This window comes from Manduca sexta, unplaced genomic scaffold, assembly GCF_014839805.1.
Source record: "Manduca sexta isolate Smith_Timp_Sample1 unplaced genomic scaffold, JHU_Msex_v1.0 HiC_scaffold_737, whole genome shotgun sequence".
NCBI classification, from domain to species: domain Eukaryota; kingdom Metazoa; phylum Arthropoda; class Insecta; order Lepidoptera; family Sphingidae; genus Manduca; species Manduca sexta.
In genome coordinates, this window is record NW_023595558.1 from 1 (window position 1) to 14,749 (window position 14,749).

Consider the following 14,749-nt stretch of genomic DNA (forward strand, 5'->3'; position numbering starts at 1 on the left):
AGAGTCGAGTCACGCTACCGTCGGTGATCGAGTTGTCCTGGAACATATGCTCGAGCGCATGATGGATGTCGCGGAAGGTGGGCCGGTCGGAGGCATTCCACTGCCAGCAGCCGCGCATCAGCTCGTACACCGCCGCTGGGCAGCCCGGCGGACACTCCATGCGGTATCCCTGCGCATATACACATATATATAGACAACCTACTGCGGCCGGCCCGGACTCAGGACTCCACGCTGCGTGTTGCATCAATATTACACAGGGAGCTCTGGCACACACATAGTCACAATGTACAGCCCGAGCCTATTACTAATGACGAAATTACCAAAACATTTTTGGGATACTGAATTGAATGGTCAATTTCTATTAATTGTAGGTTTCCGCGCTGTTCTCCGCTCCGCACCCTGGTCTGGACAGTAATGTATGTGCGTTGTCACGCCGCACGACCGCACGCAGCGCGTCCACTCCAGGAACGCATGCGCACGGCGTTGTTTATTTCAAACAGTGAAGCGAAACATAAACAAACACCTGTGTACCGCACGAGCACAAGCACAAATAAACAAACATACAGTCAGCGCGCGCCGACGGACACGTCACGTGCTATACAGGATGCTACACTATACATTTTATTTTCAATTATGCTTTTTCATAATGTTAAATATCCACAATAGTCTACCTGTATACATCTAGTGTATATAAAGTTTAAATAATAAAATATATAACAATATGTATTATGTTTGGGTGTTCATCAAATTGCGAGCACACCCATTAAATCTGCTACACTTACAAAGCATTAAGTATAATGTGGGTAAGATAAGAGAGCTTCTGGACGCTTCGCCTGTTATTTATGCATATTTCTGACAAATGGAAAATCTCACAGCGCAGCCAAGTACATGGTGGTTATGTTGCCAGCGGAGGCGTGCAATATTGGATGACTGGTTTCGACTATGCCGCGCCATAATATTTTGGTAAACGTGGGATGAGAGTTTTTTCACAGAAGCCAAGATAGTCAACTAAACGGAATAGTCACGGGCTTTTGAAAGACGAACGTATCCGTTGAAACAGGCTTAGTTGACGTGCAGCTCCGGCCGCGACTCGCGACAGCAGTAAGCAGCTATTGTTATGAAGGCGTGTCGGAATCGGATTATGTAAGTACATAATCATGTTTATGTGAGTTATTGTAAATCATTGTTTCGAGTATTAAATAATTTATATAAAGTATAACCGGTTCGCTAAATCAAGTGTAATGTAACAAGCTGACAATGTTCTAGTTAGGCGGAAGCAAACATTGTAAGGCATGCGTATTTTCTAAACATGTTTCCATTACAGTGCCGGTTCGAGATTTCCGTACTGCAATGTGTTTGCAAAACATAAGGCGGGGTCGGGTGTCAGATGTAGACTTGCGGCCGCGGCAGTCTGCGTGCGAGCACCCTGTAGCGCACGGCGCAGGCGCGCGCGGTCGCACAGTGGCGCGGCGCATATAAAGCAGTGCGGCGCGACCAGTGGGCACAGTGCCGAGCCGCCGAGCGCCGCGAGTCGCCGAAATGAGCGCCCTCGCCTCCCTCGCCCGCTTCACCCTCTGCGCGCTGCTCCTCTCCGGCGACGTGCTCGGTAACGCTTCACACACGCATTCATACACCGCCCTTTATTCAATTATGCTACAGGCTATCACTCAGTGTTCTTATACATAAATTGGTTATCTTTTTTCAGGAAAACATAAGAAAGTGAAGCCAAAGAAGTTTGTGTCGCCGACGACAAAGGGCATTCAGTGCTATAACTGTCTGTCGTTTGATCACCCGGGGTGCTGGGACCCCGACCACCCGGATTTCGCCAACATTACCGTCAGTACCTTATCGTCCCACTGTCCCTAGCTAGGTTCTAGGATGAAGTTTCACGAGTCGCTTTATTTGCAGGTTCCGAACATAGACTGCTACATCCCAGGGATGGCCTTCCTATGCATCGTCATCACATCCGAGTCGGCCAAGCTGGGTGAGTACTGAGCGCGGATCGCGCGGGAAACGAGTCGATTCTCAACAGCGCATGTTTGTGTTACAGTGGAAACGGGCCAGGAGATCGGCTCCGTGCGCGCGCGCGCACCTGCGTGCCCGCCAAGGACTTCTCTAAGAAGACTGTATCATACTCCATGTGCAGCAAACTCAGCAAGGAGCTGTCTGCCTCCGAGATATTCTCGCGCATCGCAGTCAGTCGGCCGCAGTGCACGCTCTGCAAGAAACACCTGTGCACGGACGCGTCGCACTGCTAGCCGGACCCCGCTCCCCGCCGCACACCGTCGCCCGCCGCCACGCCGCCACACCACCCGCACCGTGTTTACAAACTAAGCGCGGCACAATGCAATAGAGTTAAGTGCCTGTTATCAAGGCACGTAACTCACCGCCGCCGTATCGACTATCGCGTTATTCGTTAACAGTGTACTGAGTACATAATAAAGAAGCCGACACACGGCGCACCGCACCGATGTTTCATTAGTCCTCGTCCCTCACCTTCTCGAGCATGTGGTAGACGTCGGCGAGATCGACGCCCGGGTACGGAGACATGCCGTAGGTGGCGATCTCCCACAGCAAGATCCCGAACGCCCACACGTCGGACTTCGTGCTGAATCGTGTTGTGGCGAGCGCCCTCCGGCGCCGTCCACTTGATGGGGAACTTGGCGCCCGCGTGGGCTGTGTACGTGTCGTCGCGCATCAGCCGGGCTAGCCCGAAGTCCGCCACCTTCACGAGGTGGTTCTCGCCAACTAAGCAATTCCGTGCCGCCAAGTCTCTGCACAAAAACACACACACACATGCATGACAGTTATATGTCAAAAAATCTCTTATCTACATATTTTCGCGATTTCGTAACACTAACTGTTCGAACGTCTAACACGTCAGTCGTGCCGTGTCCATGAAGGCTGCAAAGCCTTTGAATAAAATATTTATATTTACATAATAACCACGAGCAAATCTCTATAAATATCTTTATTTTAATGGATGACAATCGCGTGAGCATAATAAATCATTATAATTCATATTAGGCGATACCTCAAGGTCCATTTCATACATTTTGTTTCGGCTTTTAATCTGGGTAACTAAACAAGTATTGGCAAGTAAAGAATTTAAATTCACGTCTAGTTAGTGATTAGTTCTCGCAGGGAAAACGTAAAATAATTAATAATCATGGATATTTCGGCCTTTAAAATTTAATATGACGAAATTTTAAAGGCAGAAATATCCATGATTAATAATTATTTTTACGTTTTTCTTTCAACTGCGAGAACTAATCACTAACTAGATGTGAATTTAAATTCTTTACTTGCCAATACTTGTTTAGTTACCCAGATTAAAGCCGAAACAAAAGTATGAAAATGGACCTTGAGGTATCGCCTTAACTACAATTAATAGCATTTGATTAAAAATATTGATATTATTGAATAAATCTAAAAATAAAACCACTTTTTTGTTAATAACTTCGTTTTGCCCTGGCTTTTCTTGGCCAACATATCAATATAAACTTTCTCATGTGTAATGTTATGGCCGAAACATTTGGGGTAAAATAGGGGCGAGCAGGGTCCACTATTTGATACGTTGCCTACCCGCCCCCTCTTTAAGCTGGTTACAGTCAGCTCCGGGGAATTCTGCGATTTGGTACTGGTATCCCCCAAAAGCTGCTGTAGGAATCTTATGCCTATTGACAATTATATGGGATCGAAAATGCGAGTAGAACACAAGTTTCAATATATATTTTTATTATAATGCAAGACTCGCCTCGCCTAAATGTTTGCGTGTGATCAGAAACTCGAAAACAATAAACTTATGCGAGTATTTTGACCCTTAGGCTCAAAACGATTTGTACGACTCGCAGGTACAAGTAAAAGTTGTTCAAGAGATTCTAGTATGACATGATCGCATGTAACTTTTAGTTTTCATCTGTTATGCGACCGGCCTAATCGTTGCCTAAACAACTGTTGTTGATATTATGGCAAATTAGGGACCTTTTTAGTTTCGCTATGTAATATTTGATACGAGCCTTATTTTGGGGGGTTTCCTAACCAAGTTTGGAGGAGTTACAAATCAGACGTGTGGCCCCGACCAGCATAATATACCTTGACATCACATCATCAAAATCGTTGACCGTTTAAACTGTATCTTTTACGATAAATTATTATAATTATGTATTAAAATATTTTAATAACATGTTTAAGAATTATTCTTCTCCTTTATTTATCATGTTTTATAACTAGTGGTGGCCTTAACCAAACCGACGCCTTTGCCTTTTTTTTATGTATGAAAGGGTGAATAAACAATTAAATATACTATAAGGAAATGACAGAAGAACAGAAGGTTTTGGAGAAACAGCGTGCATATACAGGGTGAATTTTCAAATGGGCGTCAATGGCGAAATAAAGGAGAGTGATGCCCGAAACTATGTATAGGGAATGGCGAAAGTACTCGAATTAGTTTTGGGCTCGAGTTTGATGAAAACTAAATGTGACCTACGTATTAAACCCTAATTTATTAATTCGACGACAACAATTTTGTACTGCGTTTTGATTTAGTTTAAAATATTGACGCCAACTAGGAAATTCCCTGTATATGCTCGCTTTTCCTGCATACATGACTTGTATCTGATATGATGAGATACCGGTGTATGAAGGAGCGGCTTTCGAGGTAGCTCATGCCGGAGGCGATCTGCGTGGCCATGTACATGAGCACCACGGCGCCGGGAACGCACTCGCGGCTGCCGGAGCGCAGGTAGTCCAGCAGGTTGCCGCGCGACATGAACTCCGTGATGATGTAGAAGGGCGGCTCGCGCGTGCACACGCCCAGCAGCTGCACCAGGTTCGGGTGCCGCATCTCCTTCATAATCGCCGCCTCCTCCAGGAAGTCTTTCAGCGCCATCGTGTCGTCCTTCAGCGTCTTCACCGCCACCTGTGCCGAAGGACACGTCTAGTGACTGATAGCGAGTGCGGTTATTGTATGAGCGGGTGTGGGTGCGTACCGTGATGTTGCCGCGCTTCCAAGCGGCCTCGTACACGTCGCCGTACTGGCCGCCGCCGAGCTTGTGTTTCATCACAATGTCCGTGCGGTCGATCTCCCAGTGGTCGGGCGGCGCGAGCGGGAACACCGTCGGCTTGGACCGCTTCGGCGCCGGGTACAGCAGCTGCGTGATCAGCCCGTCGCCAGCCATCGAGTGGTGGTGCACCAACTCCGCCAATGTGCCGAACTTCGACTCCGACGTCACGTACACCTGGCCCGCCACACGCACTCCGATTATGAAAATTATTTATTCAAACCAATTTTAATTAATGAATTTTGCAATAAGATTATGAACCTTCGGCAAGGCAAGAAACAAGCAAATATTGTTGTTTTAAGTTTCAATACTTATTTTTTGCAGCTCCTAATTTTTGTTTTGCAACCATAGTTTATATACATATAAGACAAAGTACTACGTATGTTTATTTGGAACTTCAAACTATAAATTAAATAAACTTGCGTTGCTCTGAAATCAAAGGTATTTTATTAAGTAATTAAGTACATACATCACAATAATAACACTATATAACCAAAATGACATATTCTTACCTGAAATCAAAGAAACGACAATTAAAGTTGACTATTTCAGTTTGTCGGTTCCTTTTTAAAATATTTTATAAAATTATATTTTCTCTCTATTTGCTGATTCACTTTGTGTCAACTGTCAACAAGCCATTTTACCAACCGTGTAGGCCGCTATAACCTATTTAAAACTTAAAGGATTCACAGACTAGAATGTATATCCTTTACATACATACACTAAAATGACCAATTTTATTATACGTATAAATAAATAATTCATCTATATTAATCTACTTCCATTACAAACGCAATCCTCTCATTTGTCGCACACATATACAATAGAGCGTAAGCAAAGATACTTATACTTGTAAAGGTACACACTACTATCATATGTGAAGAGTATTGACGCCTATTCGAGTATGACGGTACTAAGAAAATGTAAGAGATCGGCGGATGTATAGAACGACATAGCTCCTTAAATCAAGATATAAAAAAGAACGGCGGCACCTCCCTCCCTATGGGCTTTCTGACTGCATTATCTGCGGTGTCCTCTTATCTCTACTCAATTTATTGTCACGGATCTATAATCTTTAAAGTTGTAAAGCGTGCAACTTTTGTCACCACAATACAAAACTATGGAACCAATTGTCGCCAGCAGCATTTCCGGAAAGATACGACCTGGCGACCTTAAAAACAGTGTATTTCCACCTAAAAGGCCGGCAACGCATCGATACGTCCCCTGGTATTGCAGATGTTCATGGGCGGCGTTGATCAATAACCATCAGATGAACCCGGAGCGTGTTTGCCATTTACAAAATAAAAAAAAATCAAATACCTAGTCTTGCCATAAATATTGTAATAAAGAAAAAAGAAAATTGTTAACTGCAAATAACATTTATTACTTTTACAGTGTGTCAGTTTAATACATAAATATAAAACAATTAAAAATATAAAAAGCTTATTCGAAGTGGTCTCCATTGGCTGCAATACAGTCCTTTAAACGATGAGGCCAGTTATCAATAGAAGCACGCACTCTTTCCATGGGAAAATTCTTCACTGCCAATCGTATAGATTGTTTTAGGGACTCCAAATTATCATGGCGTTTAGAGCAAGCTGTACTCTCTAAAACTGACCACAAATCATAATCCAGCGGATTAAGATCGGGACTAGACGACGGCCAGTCTTCAGCTCTGATGAAGTCCGAAACGTTCGATTCCAACCAAGACTGCGTGGACCGAGCTTTATGACCCGGCGCCGAGTCTTGCTGGAAGGACCATACTTGGTTATTGAACATGGTGATGTTAAGGGGCTTAACTACCTTCTCAAGAATGGTATCTTGATACACTTGTGCCGATGTTTTGATACCTTTTTCACAAAAATATGGCTCAGTCACTCCTTCATAGCTAACACCCCACCAAACCATCACTGAAGTCGGATAATGTCCACGTTGCACTCTGTCGACTAATTGGGAAGCTTCCTTAGAGCTTTGAGCATAAATACGGTCATTTTGTTTGTTAAAATGTTGCTCAATTGTAAAAATTTTCTCATCCGTAAACAAAATTTTTCTGTGACCTCCCTTTGCGTACCGCTTCAGTAGTTGTTTCGATTTTACCACCCTATTCTTCTTTAAATTATCAGTTAAGAAATGGCCAGTGCGTCTCTTATAGGCTGCAAGTCCTAAGTCATCTTTTAAAATACGCGACATGGTTCTAGGTGCTATCTTCATTTCCCGAGATAAAATCTTTTGCTTTCGGACAGGATTTCTTCGAATTCTTTCCCTTACTGCTTTGACCACCTTTTTCGTACGAACACTACGTGGACGGCCAGATCTTTTCTGTCACAAACAGAGGAGGTCTCATTGTACCTATTAATAGCCCGGTACACAAACATTTTACTAATACCAAGTGTATGGAGAGTTTTAAAAATTGCATTTGGCTCCATACCTACTTTGTGTAATGCTATCACAGCGATTCGGTTCTCTTTATCACCCCACACCATTTTAATATCGCAAAATATTTTACAATGTATTGGCGCCAAAATGAGAAAACACAATGAACAATCGTATAAAAATGACAGATTCGAAATTCAAATGTAATATTTTTTTATAATTAAGTGTAACAGTATTTATGGCCAGACTAAGTATATCTGTAAGCTGGCTGGTTACTCCGTCATGCTAATTTTCAAAGCTGCTAGCGGTAATCAGGTATCTCGTTGAGTATGATCCGGACAAGGCGATCATTAACGACGTCTCTTATACTTATATATGCCGTAATTGCCTATGAATATTATTTTATAAAGCGGGGTGAGCGATCGTTTTTTGGTGATATAATATGTTGACAGTATTATATTCGCTATAATGTTTACTTGTTTCATAACGCACATACTCACGCCTTTTAGCCCCGAAGGGATAAGCAGAAGCGCAACTGGTGCACTTTTTTCTGCCATACAAATTCCGCCCCATGAGGTGATAGAGAGCGGTTCAATCGCGATATCGGGCACAAATTCTACACTTTGTCCGACCTGAGGATCAAACCCGACACCTCAGCACTGCATTCGTACCGTAATACAACTACGCCAATGACATTTCATTATAGTCTATTATAATTTTTAATTCCATGCAGGGATGTTATGTATATGAAATTTCTTGGCTGGATACGGATATGGATATGGATATAGGAATAAAATTATATCGGTTTCAAATATGGTTATGGATATGAAATTATTTCGGATTATCCGTTAGTTTTGGTTACGGATATTAGATTAAAGTAAAATAAAAATAGTACGTTGTACAGTAGAGCATCGATTCCTATCGTTTGTCATCATCGTTGATTACTAATCATGGATGAACCAATTGGGGGACATGGGTGGTCAGAAAACTTTGTGTTTTGATTTGAGATGAAGTTTCAGTGAAGTAGTGCCACCTCCTCTCCGTGAAAAGTTTTTATCGCTCTGTTTACATATTGAAAAATTTACATTAACTTGATCAAAAAATGACCAAATTAAACTCGACTTTGGACGGATTTTGTCTTTATAAATCAATCTAGTACATAACATAACACTTTTCCTTCACTTTATTAAATTAATTACCTTCTCATAAATAACAAATAAACTATACAAGATTCACGTGGCGCGCGAGCGGTAAAACTAAAATCAGTCGTAACATATTATCCGTAACTTATTCGAAACTTTTGTAACGGATACGGTTACGGATATATTTTTATTTCGGATATCCGATACTTCGGTTACGGTTACGGACCTCCATAACATCCCTGCTTCTATGTGATATCTGTGATATACCAAAAAGTACAGTTTATACCCACTTTTTACTCAGATTTTTTATCACTTTATGCGGGGAAACTATAAATGATGTTAAAAAGTAGCCTGTGTCCTGCCTAGTGTCTCAAACTATACCAAATATCATCGAAGCTTATATGAGCTTTTACCGGCGGACAGAACCATCGATTGGGATCACTACTGCAAACAACTAATGAGATTATGACAAGAAATTCAGAGAAAGCGGCCGGAACTGATCAAATGAAAGGGGGTGGTTTTTCATCAGGATAACGCTGACCACATACATTTTTAGCCACTCAGCGCAAATTAAAATAATTTGGCTGGGAGGCAGTGGCGAAGCGTCCATACAAGCCGATTCCCACCGGCTTCCCTTTTAGGTTTTCGGTGATACTAAACAATATATTTAATAGGTAAATTTAAATTTAAAACATATTAGACAATGGAAAACAATTATAATAGCTTAAATTATTAATTAATGATAACTTAATAATGACATCTATCGGCCATTAGCCCGTTGTTTATTAAATTGAATCGATATCGATTACTTATTTTAAATAACATTAGATGGCGCACCTTGTATTTAGTTCCCCAGAAATTCCGTTACCAAAGTGAAATTGTGACGCCCCAGACGCAAGGTAACCCGCTGTCAAGCGGCTTAATGTCGTAGTATGTTTTTTAATATAGATGGCAGCACTTTCTATGACTTTCTATGCCAGTGTTTGTCGATATCACGCGGAAGATATGGGCAAAGGTAACCCGAGCTAGTTCGGCTTCACGTTAACCGACTTTGTATAGTTGTCGTTTTTTACGTCCTTCAAACGTCATAATTTATTATGCTACTAAGTTGCGGTGTTTGTAATTTGTCATATTCATTTTATTTTTTGATAGTTCTGTGATATTTTTTATTTAGAAACTACAAATAAAAGTTTATTTAGTAACTACAAATAAAAGTGTATTATAATGGAAATAACTAACTACTTTGTGATCAGTTAATGTCTACCTTTACGTAAGTATATTATTAGTACCTATGTGATTTCACATATTATTAGTATTTATTTAGATGGTTAAATATTTGAAGTAAGTACTTAGATCTGAAAGTTTTTGATTTGAGACACAAAATGTTTTTAGAAGAAAATAAATATTATATTTTACTGAATTAAAAATATCACCACGATACAAGCAAAATTAACGAGTAACCTTTCTTGATTATTGAAATTGATAATTATATAAGTTTATCATGCAGGTGCATTTAAACCGTTAGTCTGCTTGGCGATCGTGATACCTATTTCTATAAGGATAAATTACATTTACTTACAGTTTATTTTGAAAATAAACAGATAATCATAGGTAGGTAGTGTGGTTATAATTTGAATACTTACTTTTGTTTGCTGTTATAACAAATTAATACGTAAGTACTTATATTTGTGATTAATGGAAGGAGAATTATCTACGTTTATTGTTCGATTTTATGGATGTTTCAATTATTTACGTATAATAGGTAATTTTGTAGGCATGTCAATGTTTGTCGATTTCGATTCAGGACTAATTCGTTGTTTTCGTTTTTGTTTTATAATAAATTGCTCCCAATATCTTAACTGACGCCAATTTTTTTTACACCGGGTTACCTTTTGAAAAATTTCACCCTTCGCCACTGCTGGGAAGTATTAATGCATCCACTATAGAGGTTGTCCCAAAAAAAAGTGTCAAGCGGAGCTCCGAGATAAAACACCCCTTGGGGTATCCGAATCACCCCATGTATGTACCGCGATTTTTCATAGTTTTCGAGTTATGAATATTTTGTGCCTATCTCTGGACCTCCCCTTGACACTATTTTTGGGATACCCTATAAGTAAAAAATATATTTGTGTTTTGCACATAGATCAAGAGAGTGATTACTCGGCGAGGATAGTCGTCAAGTGAGGCAGTACCTTCCCGTCCGAATCCTCGTTGATGCGGTAGTGGTACACGCGGCCTTCGTACCGCAGCGAAATGCTGCGCTGGCCTGGACTCGACTCCGACTCCCGCACCTGAGGACACAGTCACACGACGTCAACGAACGAGGATGAGTTACCGTGTATAATAAACAAGTGATACCCGTGCTGTGCGTATTAAAGTGTGTGGACTCACCAGGAAGCTGCCGTTGATCCCTGAGGAGAGGAGGTACTCGGCCGCGTTGCGCGATATGGGCCCGTGGTACCACGAGTGCTTCTCCAGGGAGTTCACCGGCGTCACGTAGTTGCTCGGCACCCAGCCCACCGCCCCCGACAGGGTGTGTGCTTCGCACCATTCGCCACTTTTGTTGTAGCTCATAATCCGCACCTGCTCGCCTGCACACACCGACACATGAGTGACACGCCACACGCTGGTCACATCTAACGCCTCACCACGACATCAAACAACCAGTCTCACCTTTCTTCAGAGTGAGCTGGTTTTCGCCACCTGCTTGGAAATCGTATAGCGCGACAAACAGCTGTGGATCGTCTTCCTCGTGGTGAGCCAGCAGGTTCTCCTTGGAGGTCCATCTGTGCGCACACACAAACACGTACATTAGTGTCGCTAGCGGTCGGAATGTGACGTTGTAGCGGGCGGAGGGCGGGGCGCACCTGTTCGCGGTGTCGAGCGGCTGCGGCGTCCCGGGCGCGGCTGCTTCGCCGTCCGGCAGGTCCGGGATGTGCGGAAGTGGCCTGCTCCTGCAGCAGCGCCTCTGTAACAGAACGAGCACATACATTACTATCCGCGCATCATCACCTCACATACCACAAGGGCCGCCGGCGACCGATCGTTGAGTAAATGTTCAACTTAAAACGTAAATCTGTACTAGTAGTTGTGCCCACAATGTCCTCACCGTAGATCTAAGTCCGCGCAAAGGAAGTTGTCGGTTATTTTTTATTATAATGTAACATAATTAACAAACAAACTAAACCGCCTTTATAAACCACTAAAAACAAAAAATAACATTCGCTGTAAAAGATGGATTTCCGAGACAGAGCTATAAAGGAAGCTATATTAACTGCTACAGACACAAGAAAAGGACATTGTTCTGTGCCCATACATAATTCGCCCTGGAACCAACAGCAATGGAAAAATGTTTGTAATATTTAGAATCATTAATAAATTCTCATGACATATTATTTATAAAACGGACAAGCTGGGAGATCGCATTAATCCAAAAACGATGAGATTTTGAGGTTATAATTGATAGTAAACATTGAAAGCTTTTCAATGTTCAAGGTAGATTTATAGTCCTATCATTTACGCTTTAAGTATGCTTTTATTGATATAAATACCTATCTAATATATATAAGCCCTAAAGATTCATCACTATGTAGGTATCTGATTATTTTTTACTTAAATTAGGCTATTTTAAGACTTGATTCATATAATTTTTTATAAGTAAAAAGGTATCTAATTATGTAGTTAAAGTATTTACATCCTCTAAGAGTACCCTTCAGATTTTATGTATTTTCTATATATACGTACGTCATACGTATTCCCCGAAGAGACAGACAGAGGCGCACTGTTGAGCATTCACGCTTCATCAGAAGCATGGCATATTTTACACACTTTTGGTAGACTCTTGGGGCATGTAGGCTTAAATTAAACAAATAAAAAAATATTTTTAGTTCATATTATTTATTTCCTCATCACCTACATTGTTTTATAAAATATTATCTGAGTATTGTGCAGGAGGGTTGTTGTTATGGTATTATTTATCAATTCAGTTTTGCCAATCACAATCACCGAGTCCGGAGTTCCAACATTCTATTACAGAGCACGCAGCTTCTACTAACATTGTTACAGCTGAAGTATGTATAGGCTCTTGGGCCGTGGTCCAACATGCTGTACATATAAGATCAAGGGCTGAACCTGAAAAAAAAACAAACAAACACATTATGCTCAAATTAGAATGGCAATATATTAATATTGTGTCACACGGAAAGCAGATTTATGTATTCAAATCTTCCAGCTGAATTAAATGTAAAAAACCTTCAAGCATATGACACACATTGTTTCAATCATCAATTTCATCAACAATGTACTTGCTAGTTTGCTCTTAAGTTGCCACAGCCACATGCTAAAGTGTGTAGTAGGTAGTATACAGACTCTGTTCGCTGTCTCCACGCAGTTACCAAGAACAGGAACTAAGGAACGGAACTAGAAGTTTGGCGGCAGTTAAACTTGTACGATTAAAGAAAATTTGCTTACCAAACGAGGCGCTGTCCAATGTCGTATACAATGGTGAATCTGCTCGTTCTCCAACACCATGGATCCGCCAGCAGAGCCACAATTAATGCAAAAAGCAATTTCCATTTCGTATCCGTTATCAATGCCAGGTAAATTGTTACATCAGTTCACAAAGTCCAGAAATCACAGCCAGTGTATGTCGATATCGTAATTAATCGCACAGAGTCTTTATAATAGCCGAATCGTCAATGATATAGTGAGAGTCAGAGAATTATAATATATTATATGGAAAGTGAGAGTCTAGTTTATTTGTCTCTGATGAGTGAAGTGTGAGTGACATTAAATTGAATTGAAAAATGAAATAAGAATTAGGGATACTACTCGACTAGATTTTGGATCGATTATATCGATCATTTATACAAAAATCGATTTTATTTAACATAGGGTTATTTTTATTCGGAAAAATATTTAGCGGGACCCTTATCCCGGAAAATCTTTCACACGGGCGGATCCGATAGTAATTTAATATGGAGAGGTTGAGGCCCCGGGATGGAGGGAGAGAGAAGAACGCTGCTTTTTATATGTATAATTCATAAATATTTTGTACGACAGAAAAATAAATGTTCGTATAATATATTATGCTCTGCTATCTGTACGAAGCCAAGGCGGGTCGCTAATATAGAATCTAAATAGACAAAGTAAATCAATATGAATTAAAAACTAAAAAACTTTTTCATAGACGACTTGATCTATAATCAATTTAGTCCTAAAACTAACTACTTATATATTTGAGACGCATCCACTGCTCGATTAAATATTATTATAATAATTAAAGAACATATCGCCTCACAAATCGAATATATTAAAATGTTTCAATAATTAATTATCGGTAATTAGATTTATCGTTTTGTCAAACCGGTACATCCCTATACACAATTAGTTATAAACATGTCGGCGACTTTGACTTTAAGTCGTTACAATACTTTTATATATTCATTTTGGATGTAGCAGCTTGTCCGTTGTATACACATATATGCAAATAATATAAAAAAATACATAAATAATTATGGTGCTAGTCACACCTTTGTTGGTTCTGGGGCCGTTTTCGACAATGTCCTTTTCTTAAGAAACTTCATTATTATTGAAATCATTAATATCTGCATTTACAGGTTAAATATGTGCAAAAAGTTTTTTTTATTGCCTATCAATCCTATTGTTCGTATTAACAATCGTTTTTCTTCAGTAAAATAAACTGCAATTAGCGAATTGAACTGACGGTGACTGATACGACCACCCATAAACATTACCTACACCACACATTACTTTGAAACAAACCTGACAATATGTAAAGTATTAAAATATCCGATGTCCTTCAAATTAAAACATAACAATGCATGCATATTGCTGTTTTTTTAATTCACAAATCTGATGTTCAAACATATTACATGCTATAAGTAAAAGGTATGAAACAATACAATAATATTTTGACATCTACTAGATGTGAATCCGACATGCATTAGGTATTCTTAGTGAGACACTTAAATAATATTAATCAAGTTAGTGCTTAAATTAGATCGTAAAATTATACAAATTACTAAATTTTAAAGAAAAAATATAATAAGGATGAATTATTCTTTTTTATCCTAAGTAATTAACTTATTGAGTTTCGATCTTGTTGCGGCTACAGAACCAGTGAAGATATCAATATCATTACGAATGTTA

The 14,749-nt window shown here is 40.2% G+C and overlaps 1 protein-coding gene and 1 pseudogene across 1 annotated transcript; one reads left to right on the plus strand and one right to left on the minus strand.

Moving 5' to 3' along the window:
• Positions 1–18: 18 nt before the first annotated feature.
• LOC115441417 (tyrosine-protein kinase Abl) lies at positions 19–11,570 on the minus strand (the record flags this gene model as incomplete). Its single annotated transcript, XM_037447227.1, is given in 9 exon segments — positions 19–169; positions 2,497–2,628; positions 2,630–2,774; positions 4,635–4,921; positions 4,992–5,240; positions 10,771–10,869; positions 10,970–11,169; positions 11,252–11,364; positions 11,446–11,570. Coding segments are annotated over 9 exon segments (1,501 nt in total), but the record flags the coding sequence as incomplete, so codon positions are not given.
• LOC119193581 lies at positions 1,493–2,437 on the plus strand (annotated as a pseudogene).
• Positions 11,571–14,749: the final 3,179 nt, after the last annotated feature.